Source organism: Hemicordylus capensis, chromosome 1 (genome assembly GCF_027244095.1).
Source record: "Hemicordylus capensis ecotype Gifberg chromosome 1, rHemCap1.1.pri, whole genome shotgun sequence".
Taxonomy (NCBI): Eukaryota; Metazoa; Chordata; class Lepidosauria; order Squamata; family Cordylidae; genus Hemicordylus; species Hemicordylus capensis.
Window position 1 is genome coordinate 194288830 of NC_069657.1, and position 19155 is coordinate 194307984.

General features: G+C 44.3%; 1 protein-coding gene across 3 annotated transcripts in view; it reads left to right on the forward strand.

The window, feature by feature from the left end:
* Nucleotides 1-19155, forward strand: part of CERS6 (ceramide synthase 6) — a 217561-nt gene that overhangs the window by 113612 nt on the left and 84794 nt on the right. For all 3 annotated transcript variants that reach the window (XM_053264786.1, XM_053264797.1, XM_053264808.1), the window contains one exon: nt 5213-5270. In XM_053264786.1, the coding sequence (XP_053120761.1) occupies nt 5213-5270 (58 nt within the window). The remainder of the gene's footprint in view (nt 1-5212; nt 5271-19155) is intronic.

Below are 19155 nucleotides of genomic sequence, written 5' to 3' on the forward strand. Positions count from 1 at the left end.
CTGGGAGTGGGGTGCTAGGCAGGGCAGGTGATGGGTGGAGCCACAGGTAGCGAGATGTAGAGCTAATTGTGGGCAGTGCAGAGGCAAAGCCAATTGAGGGCAGCTGCAGAGGTGGAGCCAGGACTAGGCGGGTGCCTTAGCAATAACTGGCAAAGTGTAGATTTGTAGCTAATGAGTGGGATCAAAATACAAAACACACACACAAGCACACACATCTCAGTTGCTCATCAGCAGAGATACAGAGAAATATGGAAAACATCAGTTGCTTTATAGTACTTGACAGGACTACAGTAGTAGTATGCACATTTGTATTTAACATGGCTGGATCAAAACAAACAGAGACACACACAGAGGAAAAGAACTGTACAAGCCACAAGTAAATCACAGAGCAGCTACAAACAATAGGCTGCTTCTGTGGAGAGTAGATGCATTCTGAGGTCGGCTCTGCCTGATTATTTCAAAAATTAATACTACTAATAATAAATAACAAGAACTCTGAGCCAGACTGGTGCAGTGGTTAGTGTGCTGGACTAGACTGGGGAAATTCAAGTTCAAATCCCCATTCAGCCACAAAACTCACTGGGTGACTCTAGGACAGTTACTTATCTCTCAGCATAATCTTCCTCATAGGGATATTGAGAGGATAAATGTAACCATGTGCACCACTCTGGGCTTCTTAGAGGAAGCACAAGCTATTCATGTAAAAGTAAAATCTATATAAGACATAGGTAAAGCAGATACTAGCTACAAAAGTGAAGAACAAATGCATTCTGAAGTTACAAAGTTAGCGCTGCCTGCCTATTAAAAAATGCATACATAAATTATAAAAAAAATTAGGTTTTTCAATGATGCTTGCTGCAGCTTTGAACCATTCCCTGTAACTTAGAGGACACCATGAGAATCAAAGATGCATGGGGATCCCTCTCCCTGCTCCCTGCCTGCTGAACAGCTGGGTGCCACTCTACCCCACCTTGGATGCCCACCACTTAGCCTGTCCTAGCAAGCAACAGATTTTTTTAAAAAAAATAAAGATTACTTCCTTAATTCTTGCCCAGAATACCATAATCCCCAGTGGACATTTTAATGTTATATGCCCATATATATAATTCTTTGGCCACAATTCAGAGAAAAACCTGGTTAACTCTCTGCATAGTAAATAGATTTTGAAAACCATTTTCCTTCCAACAGAATCCATTCCTTCTCTACACCACACCCACATGGAAAGCCACTTCTACAATTATTTGAAAAGCAGTTTGAACCCAGAAATTTATTCATATGCCCTAAAATAACATTCAGGCTTTTTATGCCAGTTTCTAATCTAATTAGTTTGCTGTTTCTTCTAGTGTTTTATGGCATTGTAGTGGATTAAAGCCTTTGCCTCAGAGCAAGCTCATGTGAAGGAAAGAAATGCTGAATCATCCCTGCCTGGCTAGGCTTCTCCTAAAGCTATTCTGTATTATTGATAGGTTCAAAATGCTGCCACTACCAGCCTCTTATCGACAGAGCTTGAACCTCCCTGGACTTGGGGTGGAATCCCAGGGAAGACGCTCTTATTTTGCTACTAGATAAGTACAAAAATCTTCCACATGCAAGCCTGCACATGGTGAGAAAATGGATAGCTCCTGAATGTTTGAGAACGTGTTTGCACCAGAGAAATCCCCCTTTGACCTCCTCTTTTCCTGAGTTTAAACCCACTCAGAGAGGCTTGTAAAAAGAAAAGAAATTTTAAAAAGGTTTGTTCACTTACTACAGGCTGCTTCCATCTGAGGCTTTCTCACTTTAATATACAGTTAAGAATACTTGGTGGTATTCCAAAATTAGGTTGTCTTAATGCATGCTAAAATTTTTATAGAGTCTTTTGCAACACCTTAGGTAGGATGGGTGTAGGCTAGTATTTCTTATTTTAGTTACATTACAGGTAAACAATAATAAAACAGGGATATTCAAAAGCATACACACCAAAGAAATATAACATCCCTAATGCAAAGGCTGACTAAACAAACTTTTCCCTATGCTAAACTTTCTGAAGCCATAAGCTCTGGCCCCTTGCCTTGAACTCACCAAACTCTAGATGAGAATTCAAATTTCCTGCTCTCCTGTCTTTCAAGGATCTGCAGAGTTATTATCCTGTAGCCAACCTCCATTGCCACATGTCCTCCTGTGCACCTCTAGCCTAACTTCTCCCAACAAAGTCCCTTCTGCCTGGCAAAAGCTCTCTAGGTCTCACTCATCTGGTGTCCTCATTGGCTGAGCCCTGGAGTTCACCAGCCTGTCAGTCAGGACAGGCTTCACTTCTGGTTAACTCTCTAGGGGAGGGGCAGCTGATCACTACAGGCATGTTATTTTGGGAATAGGCTATAATGCTTTGCATACAGATCAGAGAGCAAGGGAGAGAAAACAAAAGTTGCATTCCTCCCCTCCAAACAACACAAAGAAGCCAACCAAAGATCAAACTTATCAACAGCCAGCTTGCTTGCCTGCTGTCTAAGGTGATTGGATTCTTCTGAGTAGCTAAAAGAAAAAGATTCCCCCACCCTCTGGGCACTCTGATTGACTGCCTGGGGAATCAATCAGCCTAGTCCCTCTCTTTTTGGTTTATAGGGCAGTCCTAGGACCGCCCACTTTACAAAACAAAAGTGAGCTTATTGGCTCCTGTCATATTCATATCAATATTTTAAAAGATTTGGTGCTTTTCATTTGTTCTTTGCTACCACCTCACAACTCTTAAAGCAGCAGCAGGTTGTGGGCAAGAGCAGCAGAGAACAACAGAGGGAGGCAGTTGGCACACAAAATGGAGGCAGAGACAACATGGATGACTGTGAAAGGTGAACGCTGACACTTTGCCCAAAGATAAAACCCATCCCTGGCTTCTTTGCACATGTTCTTCTCAGGCACCATGCAGATGACGGCTTCTGCTGCCTAAAATGTGTAGATATTTTAAAAATCCAGGTCCAGGGCAATTGCAAGAGCTGAGAGTAGCTTCAGAGTTACTAGCTGAGATATTTGTATGGGAATGAAAACCAAAGTTGGCAATCAAGATCTGGAGCAAGACACATGCTGAATTCTATAGCTGAGGAATCCATCTGATGGCAAATGGCAGGCAGGCAGCATAAAGGACGGGGGTCAGGTATAGGCCAGGAAAGAACAGCAGGGCTTAAAAAACTGCTGTATGGTCTGAGCAAGCAGGCACCAGCATTCTGGACTGTTCTCTGTGGATGAAGCTTTCCACCTTTGGTGAATGGTTGTTTGTATTCACCCATGGTTTTTTGTCTCTGCATTTATATTTTCTGGCTTCTAACTCTTGAAAAGTTTATTCCATCTGGCCAAACTGCTCTCATACTGAGTGCTTCTAGGACAACCTGCTGCTGCTGTTACTACTACTGTCTATATACTGCTTTTATATACTTGCTTTTATATAACCTGCAGTCCATTGCCTGAGTAACAGGTTACTTGCCTGCATAAGAAATGCTATTCTCTGCTTCAGTAGTCTTTAGACTTGCAGCTGAGAAGTTTAACTAAGTGAAGAAACAGTAATGTTATGAAATATATAAATACGTTATATTTGGTATATAAATTTGTGGAATATTTATGTTAATTAAATGTACTTTACAGAGATTAGAAGTCCTTTGTGTGGTAACTCGCTTGTTTTTTCAGTGCATTTGTTTCCCACCTACTGAGATAGTCACACCTAATTTCAAAGGAAGCCACTATTATTGTATTTATAACTAGCTGAACCCTCACAGAGCATCTGTGCACTTGTACTTGTTTGCTCACTTTGCCTCCTGCCACAGCCCCCTCACCGCAGAGATCTCCCCACCCCTCTCTTTCTCTTCTCCCCTCACCCCTCCACAGCCCCCTCACCCCAGAGACTTCCCCGCCTTCTCTCTCTCTTACCGTTCTTCCCCCTCACCCTCCACAGCCTCCTCACCCCAGAGACTTCCCCGCCTTCTCTCTCTCTTACCACTCTTCCCCCTCACCCTCCATAGCCCCTTCACCCCAGAGACACCCCCCTTCACACTCTCTTTCTCTTCCCCCCCGCCATCACCTTACCCCAGAGAACTCCCCACACTCCAGTGTGGTGGTGGCAACAGCTGCCGCTAACTCCCTCAGCTCCAACCACCAGCCTTGGATGCCCCACTGAGTCTCCTCATGAGGAGGACGGCCAAGCTGTGGCTTCCTGTCCGGCCTGCATGGACACCCCTCAGTGTACTCTTTCACCCCGGCCATCCTCCTCACAAGAAGAATCATCGGTGCGACAGAGACCAGCGGTTGGAACCAACCTAGACCACCGCCACGATGCCCAGCCTTTCCTCGATCCTCCATCCACTTACCGGAACTCTCATGAGAGGTGCCACGTACCTCCCGAGATGTGCCACGGACCACCTTAGGCTTTTATAGAGAGAGAGAGATGTGTGTGAAGAATGCCTGATTGCACTTTATTTAATTTAGCTATATTTTCCTGTGTGGAACACAGGAACGTTATACATCTGGAACTTTATCCATTGGACCATTTAGCTCAGTATTGTCTACACTTATTGGCAGCACCTACCCAAGGTTTCAGGCAGGTGTCTTTCTCAGTTCTATCTAGCAATGCCAAGGATTGAATCTGGGACTATCTGCATGCAAAGCAGATACTCTTCCACTGAGTCAAACTATCCTTATGCTCTGTAAAGTGCCATACACATTGATGACACTATATAAATGAATATTTATAGCCAGCCAGTGTGGTGTAGTGGTTAGAGTGATGGACTAGGACCGGGGAGACCCGAGTTCAAATCCCCATTCAGCCATGAAACTAGCTGGGTGACTCTGGGCCAATCACTCCTCTCTCAGCCTAACCTACTTCACAGGGTTGTTGTGAAAGAGAAAGAGAAAAGTATGTAGTACACCGCTCTGGGCTCCTTGAAGGAAGAGCGGGATATAAATGTAATAATTAATTAATTAATTAATTAATTAATGGATGATTTTAAAAAATAATAAGAGGGCACAAGCATGTATCAAGCAGTTTATTGCCTTCATTTGGTCTCAAATGTATCCTTATTTGTTGTGGTGAATTGGGGCCTGATAGGTGAATGAAATCTCTAATCTGGTTCCAGTTCTGATCCAAATAATCTTGATGCAGATTTGTGGCTCTAACTGCTGAGTAACAGTTTAGAATTTGCTGTAGTATACAACAAATCAAATTAATAAGGTTTATCCATTGTATTTGCAGGTCGAGATTTACATTTTACCTTTATGTATTCACCTATGGAGTTCGAATCCTGAAAAAGGTAAGAGAATTTTTGCCTTTTGTTTTGACAGAATCATTCTTCTTGACACTGGCAAAGCTGCCTTCTGCTAAATCAGACCCGTGATCCCACTGTGGTTGGGGGTTATGGAAGTTGTAGTCCGAAAGCAGCTGGAGGTTCAAAGTTGTGCAGCTGTGGTGCAGTGATTGGCAGTGGCTCTTCAAGTTTCCAGGCAGGAGTCTCTCCCAGGCCCTACCTGGAGATGCCAGGGATTCAAGTTGGGACCTTCTGCATGCAAAGCAAATGCTCTACTACTGAGCTGTGGACCCACCCCACAATGTCTGTTAATGCTGCCATTGACTAAAAACGGTTCCTGATCTATAGTGTCTTTTTAATCACCCTTTTAGTAGGTTACCAGTAGTTGCAGATATTTTGAATAAACATTTCTTTAGTGTGTATATTCTGCGTATATTGATGTTTGATCTAAGATCGTAAATAAACAACAACAACAACAACATTTCTTTAGGTTAGGCTGTCATGGAACTTCAGCCAAAATTGTCCCTAACACCCCTCTCCATGTGTGTACTACTTACATTTGGCCTTCCTGATTTTTCTGAATGATGACATCACAACACCTATTAAGCATTATTTAAATACTCAGGAGTTCTTATGTGAACACAAAGGTCCTACTCATGAAAGGGTGTTTAAAGTGATGTTGCATCCAATTTCACAGGAGTATCTCTGCTTTTCATATACCTTTGAAGCTTATGAGTACCTCTGCACAGCTACAACTACTTTTATACCGCTTAGAAAGGTATCCATGGGGATTTGTGCACTACGCCTTGACTGATTTATTGGGAATAATAATAATAAACTTTGTTAGCTACCCCGTAACAAATTGTTCTCAGGGTGGCTCACAGCACAGAATTAAAACATGAAATAACACATAACATATTAAATCATAGACCAGAGGTAGGTGTGTGTGTGTGTGTGTGTGTGTGTGTGTGTGTGTGTGTGTGTGTACAAAATACAATACAAAGCAATACAAAATACAATTCAAAATCAGTTCAAAATAAAATTTAAAAATCAAAATTTAAAAGGCCTGAGTGAACAAAAAGGTCTTTACCTGGTGTCTAAAAGAACAAAGTGATGAAGCCAAGCAATCCTCACTGGGGAGGCTATTCCATAAACAGGGTGCAACCATCGAAAAGGCCCTCTCCCTATTTTGGTAGGGGCACTGGGAGGAGAGCCCGTGCCAAAGGTACAAGTCTATAAGCAGTGGCTAGAGGCACTTCTATAGAGATGAGTGAGAATTTTCCAGGTTGTAACCACAACCTTCTTGTTTGGGAGCAAGTGGGGCAAAAAACATAATGTGTTCAGCAGGCTTGAGACTGAGAAAACGATGCAGGTGTATGCTGCTCCTCACTGTAATGAAGGTGAAGAGCTGAACTTGGCTTATCTCATTTTAGCTTGTTTGGCTTCAGAATGTGGATGGGAGACTGTATTGGCACCAGGCACTTTTACACACAGCAGGCTTTACTGCAAATGGGGAGGCTTTTCTGCAAACCCCGGATATAAATCGGACTACACTCTAACTCACAGTGGAAAAACCCAAATTGTGTGTGAATTGCTTCCTGATAACTCACAGGGACTTTGGGTTAAATTTGTCCGATATGTGAACACACTCCCTCTACTCCAGAGGAGATGCGAGTTAAAGGGCTTCAAAAGCCCCATGTGAAAAACTTCCTGGAGACCCAAAGGAAGCAATGTGAGCTGGAGATGGGGTGCTAATTTGCAGACTTTTGTCACATGTATTTGCATAGATTTGGCAGCTAAGCCATAATTAACCCTGAGTCGCAAAGTAAAGGTAGAGATCATAGTCTTTTAAAACAAACGTTATTATTTTGCTTGGTTGGCTTGTTTCTGAGTAGCACTCATTACTACTTCCTGTATGTTTTTTTTTAAAGTACAGATGGCTCTTATTATCTATGGATTCTGTATTCGTGGTTTCATGTATCTGTGACTGGGTCTTAGAGACCCAGTTTCATTATCCACGGGTAGAAAAATAGGTGAAGTTCACCTCTTTTGAGTGGCCAGAAGTGACTTTCAATGTCATTTCCAGCCACCATTTTCCAGCAAAGAACCATTTTGTAAGTCTTTAAAAAAAAAAACCACCCATATTTTTTGTTGACTATTCGACTGGTTTTGAGATGGGGGTGGGGTTGCTGGAGACCTGGAGAATAAAGTACTGTCCTTTTCTTCTCTTATTTCTGCCCCCTTGCTTTTTTGGCCCGTTGTTGTTGTTGTTAGCAGGGGCATAGCAAGGTTGGAGTGGGCCCAGAGACAAGATTTTAAAATCCACTCCCCCCCCGCACTGAAGTTCAGCTCATGAAGTAAAGAAATCTTAAATGAGGTTGAATAGTGGTAACAGAAAGCATAGTAAAATGTGTGTGTGTGTTTATATGTGTGTGTGCCACAATAGAACATCATCTTAATTCCCCCCCCCTCCCCAAGGTTTTGTAAATTGTGGACGATGCAAATCATTTAATGGTTCTAGAGAAAGACATGCTGTTCTGGTAGCTCCAGGTCTTAACACTCACATCAGTTTCGGAGGATGAATACAACTGAAGGAAGCCCGGGAAGGTGCGCGGCTGGGGGAGTCAGTCATGTGACTTGCCTCTGGGGTCCCCCCCAAGGCAGTGGGCCCCCAAGACAACTGTCTCCCCTTGCCCTATTATAGTTACGCCCCTGGTTGTTAGGAACCTAATCCTCCAATTCCCATTGACTCAAGGTTTTGTTATTTGCAGTTTCCGTATTTGCATCTGTAGGCAGGAACGGAACCCCCACAAATAATGAGGGCCACCTGTAATTTGTACTGTTGGTCAGTCCAGTCTGCTTTAGGGCCAACTTACATTAACTGATCAGTGTTCATCATGTTCATCATGTTCTCTATTGTTCACACCAATGGGTTTCGTGCATGCATTGAAGTCCATTCAGGATCCTTCCAAAGCTCTCTGCAGTTCTAGCTTTTTGGCAGGAGCCCCTCCTCCATGGTATCTCTGCATATGACTCCCCTCAGTTGTTCATTGTCCTCCACCATGTTAACTACTTCAGCTCGAGGTTCCTTCTGTTGCTCTCATTACTCTGATGGGAAATAGTTCCTACATTATTTAATAGTTATTCTAGCTTTTATCTACTCTAGTATAAACAGTTTTTTCTTACCTTTCTTGTTTTGTGTCTCTTGATTTTTACCTCGCCCTGCCCCCATTGCCTTCTCACGCCCCATTGGGCCTTTTTTAAAAAAAACCCTCCACTTTTCATTATATTTTTGCTGCCAGCTTTTATTTCTGTTATTGGATTTTCAGGAAAAGGCTACCCAATAGTGTTTTGGGTTTTTTTTGTCGCTTTTTCTTCTCACTTTGTATGGAGAGAAAAAAATTGCCGTGCGAAAATACCATCCACAGACGGCCATTCCTTCTGAGTTCTGTGTCTAGGGGAAACCTACAAAGTAGGCACCTCTACCTATTGCCTGCAGTTTACAAAACAGGTGAGGAAAAACCATGCTCAGTATCTCAGGGCAATTTTCTGGGGAAAGGCTTTGTTGGTCTCTATGCCGTCTCAAACTATGGCTTTGCCACCTTTGGTATCAGCGGCATTTCAGACGGACACTACTCTTAAGGGATATCCTACACTTAAGGGTGCATATGACACCTCCGACAGTAGCGACTTCTAAATCAAGTCACTCTCCATCGCAACAAAAGCATCAAGAAAATGTACCACCTTGGTCTGTGGTGCCAATTCCTTTGAGCTCGACAACCAGTGTCTCCACCAACTCTGTACCAACTACCTCCACCACATTGTTGGTACCAAGTAGATTAAAATGCAACCTACCCGAAGAGCCAATCGCTAAATAAATTTTTTAAAAAGCTATTGGTTTGGATCTAACTTCTAAACAATGGAAAGATCTCCCTGTGACTGCATCCTCCTAAAAAAAACAAACCAAAAACTTGCCATGGATTCCAAAAAAGAGCAAACCTGCTCCCATGGCCACACCAGTGAAAGCTGCATCATTGTTGACCAAGGCAAAGGCTTCTACTCTCCTTCAACCTGACCAGACCGCACCCAAGAAGCCTAAAATCCTCAGGACCTTGTGTCCTTGGACCGGGTCCTTGCCTCCCAAACTGGCAGAGCAACCAATTGAGCTCCTGCAGCTTTTGAATCAGATTCCATCTCCAGTAACAATGCCCATACTCAAGCCCAAAATGGAGAGTTGCTACACCATTGCCTCATAGACCATACTACAACAAGGACTACTATGTCCTTGAGGATATGATTATGATCTGGTTTATGAAGATGCATATGATTATTCCCCAAGATTTCAGTACTCACCAAGGTGTTGGAGTACTCATAGTCACTACAGATACTCTGCCTTGGAGCATTGGGACTGAGTCTTTCAGGAGGAATGCAGGGAAATCACATGATATAGGCGTTCATGGTCACCACCTTATTATAGAGAGTAAGGAAGGTGCTTTTCAAGATCACCAACTATGTCTCGATACTAAAGGTCAGGCCTGATCGCCCTACCTGGGCATACTGAGAGGATAGGGGAAATTCCAGATCAATTCAATTCAATTCCTTTGTTGCGGTCACAGAACAGCACAGTTTAAGTCCAGATCTAAAACACCAGGTAAAAGACAACCACTTCTGGCTCGACCACTGCGTAATGGCACAGTTACCTGCACAACCTGCTCTACTTAAACATCCACCTGTGGCACCACATATTGAACCACAACCACGTACAGAAACAGTGCATCCAAAAGATGAAACTCCTCCCCCTCCCCCTGCAAAACATTCTGAGGTGATGGAGGAGGCATGAGAAATTAACCTCCCTGAGGATTTGGCATCTCTTCCTAACTGCGAGGCACACCTGCACGACAATCTCCTAACTGCGAGGCACGCCCACATGACAATCTCTTAACTGCGCAGGCGAGCCTCACAGCTGGGAAGAAAGGCAGGGCCAAATGGCAGGCCACAGTGTCACTCTGGTAGTCGCCGTGCCGCCATAGGGTGGGGGTGGGGGTAAAGGACTACTAGCTCACCCACCCTGCAGCCATGAAAACACCCGCTGCCATTAAAAACAAAAGACAGAGGTTTGCAGAGGTGGCGGGGGGGGGGGAAGTGCAATGTTGATGGTTCCTGATGGTTCTTAGGACTCTGGTTTGTCCATCCACACGTCACCATTGGGCAACCTCCAGGATGCTAAACCTGAGTCACCAGTGGAGGAGTTTAGAACTCACTCTGAGCATGTGCAGCGTGTGGCAGTGTCTTAGGTATAAAGGTGGCTCAGTCCCAAAAGTCACCAGAAGAACCCTATTTTTGGACTCATTGATTCCTCTGCACATCTACCAATTGCTTTGCCAGTGTTCAAACCACTTATTGACATAACTCACACCTATTGGTAGAAACCTTCTTCCACTCAACCTACCTCTAAAAGAACTGAGTCACCATACAGGGTACAATTGGATAACTGTGTGTTTCTCCAAAAACACTCTGTATCTTTCTGTTGTGGTCAAATGGCACAATCAAAATCTAAAAATAGAACACTGACAATGCCAATTTACCATGAAGGTAGAAAATTGAACTCAGTTGGCAGGAGACAGTACTCAACCTCTACACTTCAACTAAAAGTGGCAAACTACCAGGCCTGCATGGGAAGATATCATTTCATCTGGGTGGGGGTGGGGGATGACTCCATTCTTAGAACAATTGTCTCCAGATCAGAGAGAATTGACCAATACCATCAAAAGAGACCTGTCAACTTGCTAAACAACAATTGTATTCTTCTTGCCACCAAGCTGATTGTGCTGCACGGGTCATGGCATGCTCTATAGCGTAGCGCTGCCACATGTGGCTCTGCTCCTCGAGATTAACTATAGAAGAACGATCACGTATAGAGGATCTCCCATGATGGGAAGGTCCTATTTGGTACCAAACCAATGACACGTGTACACAAATCGCACGATACGGCCTGCTTAATGAGTTTCTCCTTGTCTCAGTCTCGTCCATAGAAGTCTGGCAGATGGAACCGGCCTCCATCACCTCGGTCAGGCCTGCACAACATACGGCCTGCGGGCTGCATCCAGCCCACAAGGCCTTTTTTCATGGCCCACGGGGCCATTGCACTTCCCCCCCCCCGCCACCTCTGCAAACCTCTGTCTTTTGTTTTTAATGGCAGCGGGTGTTTTCATGGCTGCAGGGTGGGTGAGCTAGTAGTCCTTTACCCCTACCCCCACCCCCACCCTATGGCAGCACGGTGACTACCAGAGTGACACTGTGGCCTGCCGTTTGGCCCTGCCTTTCTTCCCAGCTGTGAGGCTCGCCTGCGCAGTTAAGAGATTGTCATGTGGGCGTGCCTCGCAGTTAGGAGATTGTCGTGCAGGCGTGCCTCGCAGTTAGGAAGAGATGCCAGGCCAAACGGCAGGCCACAGTGTCGCACTGGTAGCCACCGCACCACCGTCGGGGTGTGTGTGTGTGTGTGTGTGTGTGTAGAAGGACTACTGGCTCACACACACCCAGAAACCATTCTCTCAGTCGCGTGGTGGCTGGAATTGGCATTAAAAAAGATAATTAATTGATTGATATTAAGTGTTACTTTAATAATCAGCACCCTAAAAATTGACCTCGGCCCCCATGAGCCAAATCACAGTCGGTTTCGGCTCACCAGGTCATTTGCCTTGTGCATCCCTGACCTAGGTCTACTTCTTCCACCCAATCTCAATCCAGTCTTCCACCCAATCTCAAGCTAGAACTATAGAGAGCTTTGGAAAGATCCCAAACAGACTTCAAAGCATGCACAAAACCCATTGATGTGAATGAAGAACTAGAAGAACCTCAGTTACAAGTAAGCAACCTGTCCCCGCCCCCACAACCTAAGCATGTGCATGGACCGGTCCGGAGGCCATTATAGAGGCCTGTGAACCGGTTCAAACTTGGGCCACTGACAGCGGGGGAGTCTCCCTTTAAGGGCAGCGGGGTTTGCACTTACCCTCCCGCCGCTTCCCCCCACCGGTGCTCCATTTTTGCGAAAAGTTTTTGAGGAGGCAGCGTTCCTCTCTGCTGCCCCTGCCTCCATTATTGTCTGGAAATACCGGAAGTAACGATTGCGCGTGCGCCCGCCACTGCACATGCACGCACGCCACACGCTGCATGCGCACACAACATGGGGTAAGTGCAAACCCCCGGCCCTTAAAGGGAGACCCCCCGCTGGCGCCGGATCACGCCTCCGCGGTTCCGTGCACATCCTTACCCCAATCTTCCAATATACTGCATGGATCTTTATGGATTCAATATTACTATGACAACCAACCTTAAACCACCTTTTGCCTGTTACTGCTATAAGTCATCCTGTTAGTAGCTGTGCGATAAAGCATTTCAAGAATTCTTTGCTTTTCACATCTGCAGGATCAATAGGAGCATGGGAAAGTGTCGCATTATTCTAAAGAGTTGATTTGTCATTTGTAGAAGACACAGCCACACAAATGCAATTCTCCTTTTGGAATTGCTATTAAGCACTGCATATGTCATTTGCAAATAAGTGTTATGTTTGTGGGTTTCCAATTTGACATGGATTGTAGGCTGAAGATGTAGATGAAAATTTCTTGTTGAAGATACTGGCTGTAACTTGTCCATGTTTCACACCTGTGGAGTAAAATGGGGGCATCAGATCCAAGCACCAGTGAGTTGTGCAATACCACTCTGGATCCCTCTCAGGGTTGCACAGTATAACCCTGGATTTCTTAAACAGATGATTATTCGGGGGGAGCATTTGCAGAGATTGTTAAATCACGATTTGGCAGTATTAATTGTGACACCAAGCTTTGTGTGCTTGTACATTTTCCCCAAGTGCATCTTGTTAAATGCAAAGGCTTTTGTTATTAACTTGCTGGCAAGATTCCCATCCATTCTGCACAGGGTTAGTATGCTAATAAACTAGAGGCTGCTTAATGTGAAAGAGGTGCTCTGTCTTTGTGTAAATCTTTCTGGTGGGTCAGCGCTAAGTCTTTCTTCAGTTTATCATATGTTTTAGAATCATTTCCTTGCTTCTTGTGATGGAAGTGACAAGCCTGCTGGAGTTTTGTTTTTGCTGGAGTGTGAATCCAGTGCAGGCCCGGCAGGAGAGAAAAGATGTGACAGGTCAAGGAGCTGGCCGCATTCTCTCCCTTGTTTTGTATCTGCTCCCTGTGCTGGCCTCGGAACACAGTTTGGCTAGCAGCAACCGCAGCGCGATTGCAGACCCAAGACCAGTGTTGACCAGCAGGCAGGGCAAGGGGGAAGAAGACCCTGTACATCCGCATACAGTTTCTCTCTGTCCACCATGTGTTTCTCTACCCTCAATTTTCCTGATATCTGTCAGCAGGATGTGCTGCTTCCAGGTACTCTTAGGCAATGTATGATGTGTAACCTCAGAGGAAAAGAAAAGGGTAGAAGTACTACCAAGGAGACCATAAGGTCTTTCACATTAGCATCTAAGCGTGGTTTGGTGGAGAAAAGAGTTCCTACACTGTTTCTCACAGACGGGCAGAACCTCTGTTTGGCTATGCAAACCTCCCCCCGCCCCCCGCACCCCACACGTAATGCAGTTGCAATCTCCATTTTTTAATTCGGGAGCTGGGTCCTTTGAGGATCAAAACAGCTATCCCAGCATGCATTGTGTTGGCTGCAGACTGGAGATCCTCATTACAGCATAAGTTCTCTGGCCACGCAGGGGCTGGTGGTGGACCTAGCCATGATGAAGCTATTGCTAGGCAAGGACCATAGAATGTTCTTTTGCAGAGTGGCGTACTCACAAATAGCAGCCTCTGTAGCCTCAGTGCTCTCATACAAACATGATGGCCAGTTGGCAGGAGTTTGTACAAAACAGAAATGCTAATACACGATCCAACTCCTAGATCCCCTTTTCGCCCTACTTCGGCAAAGAACAAGGTACGAATGTCTGGCTTACCCACATTTGAGCAAGCTTGGTTGCCGGGATTCTCATGGGCTCTCATGAGCAGTAATAGCTGGGTTTGCTTTTTCCTATTTTCATTGTAATGCTCTGCACCACCCAAAACTTGCACAAGGTAATGTATTTTCTGAAGGTTTAAGAGTAATTGAGTTTGAGAGGACCCACTACAGAAAATGGGTTTAAGGTAGGCTATAATACAGAAAAGTCTCACTTGTGCTTCTAAAAAACCACCACTCTACTTCTGTGTTATAAGAAGAGCCTTGCTGAATCAGGGTCAAAGCCTCTCAATCTGGAGAGATCTGCATTTTAGTTATTATTAATTTTAATTAATTTTAATTCTTCTACAATATGCTGTAGGAGCAGTTGTGAAGACATTGAAACATCTAGATTGGAAGCTTTTGGCTTAATTAGAGGCTGGACTAAGCCTCGTAATATCTTTTCTGTGCTTAGGTCTTGGGCTTAGAACGTTTGGATCAACCACTGGTTTCCCCTTAGCAAGTTTGGAAACCTTCCACCTGAATGAATTGCAAATCCCCCAAGCATCTGGAGTTAGAGAAGAGGGCTTCCAGGGTAGAAGATGTTACTGATAAGCAGACTTCCTCCCCAGATGTGTGTTAGTTTCTAACAGTTGTTGAGGCCAGAAGTGGTACTACATATTGTAGTTGCTGCAGGAAATGCCCAACTGTGTTTGCAGCAAAGGTTGTTTCTGGTGTGTGGACACAGTTCAGTGGCTTGGCATGAAGAAAGTCCCAGATTCAGTCCCTGATTCTCCCATGTAGTTTAAGGAAAGACTTCTGTTTGAGACCATGGATAGCCACTGTCAGTTAATGCAGGCAAAACTGAGCCATTAGATGGACCAATGATCTGCCTGTGTAAGGCAGCTTTATATGTCAATGGCAGGAATTAAATATGTATGTACATATGTCTGGGAAACCTGGGCCACTCTTCTTTCCCAGACTTGAGTGCACTGGTGTGTAACAATATATGCATATTTTACTCCACTTTATACTCTAGTTACAGAACTTTCTGGCTTGGCACCAATGTCTTCTTCAGCAGTAGTAATGTGCATTGCCTCCTGAATTGGTCTGGGAAGTCAGTTGTTTCATTGTTGGTTCTAAGGCTCAAGCAGTTACCTTGGCTAGGTAGCTAACGTAGGGCTGTGGACCAAAGGTTTGCAGGCATTCCTTGCATTTTGCAAGCATTCCTCCTGTACCACAGAATGGCCATGCACTCTCCCATCACTCATCGCTAGTGGATGTCCAGAAGGAATTTGAGTTTAAAACTTTATTTATATCTCTAACACTTAAGCTTTTGGGTCTGGGGGTTTCATGTCAGTCAGTCAGTGAGACCCAAACAGCTTTATATTTAGATATAGATATATTAACTTAAAACAAACAATGAATTTGAATCCAGCACCAACCTGCGATCTCAGAATAAAGGGCAGTATATAAATGTAAATAAATAAACATATAAATAAACAGGCATGTATTATAGCTTAGGAGTGTTTTTGTTTTTTAAATAAAATATCTGCTTTGATGTCATGTTTATGAACTTGGGGCACAAATTGGTAAGTGGGGACAGGAGAGGGTTAGAAGAGACCTTCTGTGTTTGCCCACCCCCCAAATGTGGGTCTGACCTACGCCCTTCTTCCCACAAACCCCAGCTGTCTGCCCCTAAACTCCTCTCCATAATACTACCCCAGGTAAGTTCCTCTCTATAGCACCATGCCACCTACACCTCTCTTAAGGGGGAATGGACAAGACAGAGGGAGAAAAAGAATCGAATTGCTCCCACTTCCCTGCCCCTTGGATAGGCAGAGATCTGGGTGAAGAGAGGCTAGGGAGAGAATTCACTCCCTTCTTTTGCTTTCTCCTACCCTCTTCCCCATTGCAATATCTCATGGGCCCCTGGTTGTGACCAAGTAATATGGGAAAATCTTTAAATTTGTTAGCATCTTAAAACTTGCATTCACCTCTGTTTTTCAGGTGTGTATGAATGTTTAAACATTTCTTTCGGTGCTCAAAATGAGAGAGCATAGACTAGGTTTCAGTTTCTCTGTCGACGCACAGGATGCAGGGAATGCATCTTGGAATCCCTTGGTAAAGTTGCTCTTGAGACAGGAAAAACTCTTGGGAAATGCTTTTTTTCTTTTAATTTCTGGGCATGTTTCCATGGTGCCCAAAGTGGTCATTTTGCAAAATTAGCAGGAATGCTTGTTATCATTGTGTGGTTAATGGATGCTTTTTCATCTTAGCTCTTTAGTAGCAGCATGTCTCCTGCAACTTTAGTCACCTTATTCAGCAGATCACTTGGAGACCTTCATTGATTGCTGTAAATACTTTTAGACACTTATGAAATCAATACAGCATTATTAAGTTGGCACACACATTCATACACACACACTCTCTCTCTCTCTCTCTCTCTGTATTCTGTATGGATAAAATTCAGAGGCGATGCACAGCTGTTGTTTTTTTAAACTAAGTAAGGGGTGAAAACTAAGTAAAACTAAGTAAGGGAGAACAGGGTCTGACTGACATTGAAATTTGAGTCAAATGAGGCTACTTTGGATGTTTACCAGAGACGGCAAAAGAGGAAGCATGAGTAACTCCTTCTTCCTTCCACACATTTGGGTCACACCCAAAGGGGTATATGTGTGTATATATACCTTGCAGGGACCTGCATGTTCTTTTGAGTCAGTGGCAAAATGCCCTGTGGAGTTGTATGTATCTCTTCCCTTTGAAACATGATCTGAAAGTGTAAGATGCTAATGCTTCCTCTCTCATTACTTCTGGTGAATATCTGTAGTGGCCCTTAGCCTTGTAAGAATTCCAGACTCTGAGTATAAAGTGAGCCTTTGAAGAATAAGAATTGCCCTCTCCCACAGATCTTCCCAATATGTCCCTCCATATTATTATGTTTTCTCTTATTTCATTCAGATTTTTATGTTCTCCCATGCTACGGTGTTTCCCAACATATTTTCACAGTTGCTGTTTTCACCAGCATTTCCTAAAACTGTTGAGAGCTTCTCCCACTGAAAGGGATACATAATGCATAGCTCTGCCTCAGAAGCTGATGGAAGAAGCAACGCAATCCAGAATACTCTTTTCTCGCTGTACCGTATTTATGGCAAGTCCAGTGTTCTTTTGCTCAGTATTGCATCGCACAATGGTAATTTTGCCAGCACTGACAAACTGTGTTTAAGAGGCTAGTATTATGTAATTATGCACAGATGATAGTTTGATGGTGTTTAAGGGAATAGATTGTTAAGCCCTTAACTTCGTTGAAGTGCCTTACAGTAATTCATTTCTTTTAGAAACAGAAGATAATCTTATAAAGTAATTATGTTCTGAATAGGCTGTCATTGCCAACATGTCACAGGAAAAAAATGAGGGTTAACAGCCTATAAGTGTTGAATAATTTCTTTTCTTATTAAAGTAAGACTGTTTTCCTTCTAATTCCTCCACACATAGCAGAATAATTCTATGCAGTGTTACAGCAAAGTTTGACTAACATAAGCCGGACGGGAGTCATGCATGTTGGAAAATTCTAGAAGTCTTTAACAGCACACACACAAAGGGACACATCACTTTTAACACTGTTTCCTTTCAGCAGTTTTCCTGCTTAATCTGAAATATGAAACATTAGATCTCTATATGAGGCTTCAGCTATACTAGAGAACAAATTCATAATGAGAATGGAAGTGTGGCAGGTGAGGTGGGGGAGTAAAAATAACAAGAATGCACAAGGTCCTGAAATGGCAATGATAAAGCCTTCACCAGAGCACAAAAACCTTTTGGAAAATAGTTGTGATGGGCTTACACTTGAATTTTGTCCTGCACTGCCTCAAATTTCATGAGACTTAATGAGTAAAATAGCATAGCTTGTTCAGGGTGGGCTCCCAGCTCCTAGGCCAAACAATATGTGATGTTAAGTCCATCACTAATGGAGAGTTGCAGTTCTGAGTAATCCAACTTTAACCAGAACTGCTGTGGGAAGGAAGGGATTTTGAGTAGTCTTTTCCCCCTTACTCCATGTGCTCTGTGGTTGGATACATTAGCACTCTTTTGTGTTGGCATCTTGGACTTTGGACCAGGAGTAGAAGCCATAGTTACTGGCCAGTTTCAGCCGCAACACAAAACTGGAGGTTGGCGAACCCACGGTTCCAATTTTAAACTGCAAATCTCACCGCAGATGTTCGTCAAGCCACAGCTTGCAAACCTCCAGTTCCAAGAGAAGGGAGCTCCTCCCTGCTGCTCGGCCACAGAGGCCCATCACAGCAAGCTGCATGGCCAGACAGTGGGCAAAGCGTCAGCACATCAGCAAAGTGGGGGCAATTAGTCACAATCTTGAAGGGGGCGAGCCAAGCACAATAGTGCATTTTCGGAGCACTCCGCCCACCCCCAGAATGGAAAGGGCATTTAAATCCCTTTTGAATGTCATACCATACCAGTGCTTCTTCTGACAGCAATGGCACTGCTGCCCCCCCCCCCTGAACTCTGCAGCGAAATAGTCCCTCACAAGCACAATTCCGGTTGGGTGGGGTTCTGGGGGTACACTATCTCCCTGTTACTCAGGAAAGGGAAGGGAACATGAGGACTTCCTAGGAGATGATATGTATATGAGGGAGGGCAAAGGATGTGGGGGATATGTTCTGCCATGTTGTTGTGAGGGAAAGCAAGCTTCCCTTGCAAAGCAGTCCATGCAGACCAAACCAAACTCCCACTCCACTGGCAGCTTGCTGCCGGAGGGCTCACCCGTTCATGAGAGGGCCAGTCTACTGGGGAGGACCATGGGGTGTGAGCCCTTGGACTCCCTTCAGACTGCATGCTCATGAGTTGAGCTAACTCACCAAATGGGGTCCCGCTTGGTTGGGGCCCCCAACTCCCCATAGTAACAGATAGAACAGAATCGCTGCAAATCCCC